Consider the following 865-nt stretch of genomic DNA (forward strand, 5'->3'; position numbering starts at 1 on the left):
TAATAATAATAATAACAGCCACCATTTTAACAACAATCATACGAGCCTTTTATCCTCCACCTTACACCCACTGGCATCTATGGCTCAGCCGCTCTCAACACAGACCACTTCCGTGGACAGCATAGGTTCCTGCTCGCTGGATGTTAATGCCACGGGCACTACCTCGCCAGCGACATTGGGTGAGTATGTGCTCAGCTTGTGACTGCCTGCTTGTCTCTTATTCTGCAAGCACCATGCTGCCTATGTAGCTACAGTGTGCTTGCCATTTTAATTCGAAATATAAATGTAAGGTTTGCATGATTTTGATATACAGCATTGCGCAGTATTTTCTAAATGGATAACCCACTATTCACAAATTGCTTGCGTGTATATCTTTCAAATTGATTTTTGTGGTCTGTCACGTTTAATGGTTGTAGATTGAAGTAGTCGTCGTAAAGACATTGTCGTCTTTGATAAAGTTTTTTTTTCTGTAGTAGTAGGTAAAAATAGTGAATTTGTATGGCTCCTTTGCCATACAAATTATGTCATATTTATAATGCCTGCAGTTATATTTGAAACTTCTTTTGGACTGAAGCAACATTTCTTTGCTCTTTTACATTTAATATCAAAAGTCATATCAGCTGTACTAAACAAAATGATTGAAGTACTCTCCTACCACCCGTTCATGAGCAACTGAAAGGAGAAAGGACTCGGGAGACGGTGGCCCGTGAGTTGGGGTCCCGCGGTTGCCCGCAGTGCGGGGCGGGTGCAGATACAGGTTAACGGATGGAAGCACCCAAGGTCCATCGACCTTGGAAACACCGGCGAGTCACGAGCAACCGTTTAGTACCGTTTGCTGATAGATTATACAGTAGGCCTACCTTAA

At 42.7% G+C, this 865-nt stretch overlaps 1 protein-coding gene across 1 annotated transcript in view; it reads left to right on the forward strand.

Moving 5' to 3' along the window:
* The window catches only part of LOC119589156, a gene marked incomplete in the record, with an annotated part of 81,195 nt that overhangs the window by 52,064 nt on the left and 28,266 nt on the right, over positions 1 to 865 (forward strand). Inside the window, 1 exon segment of the mRNA XM_037937735.1 lies at positions 1 to 179. Within this exon segment, the coding sequence (XP_037793663.1) occupies positions 1 to 179 (179 nt within the window).

The sequence above is a fragment of the Penaeus monodon genome, chromosome 25, assembly GCF_015228065.2.
Source record: "Penaeus monodon isolate SGIC_2016 chromosome 25, NSTDA_Pmon_1, whole genome shotgun sequence".
NCBI lineage: Eukaryota > Metazoa > Arthropoda > Malacostraca > Decapoda > Penaeidae > Penaeus > Penaeus monodon.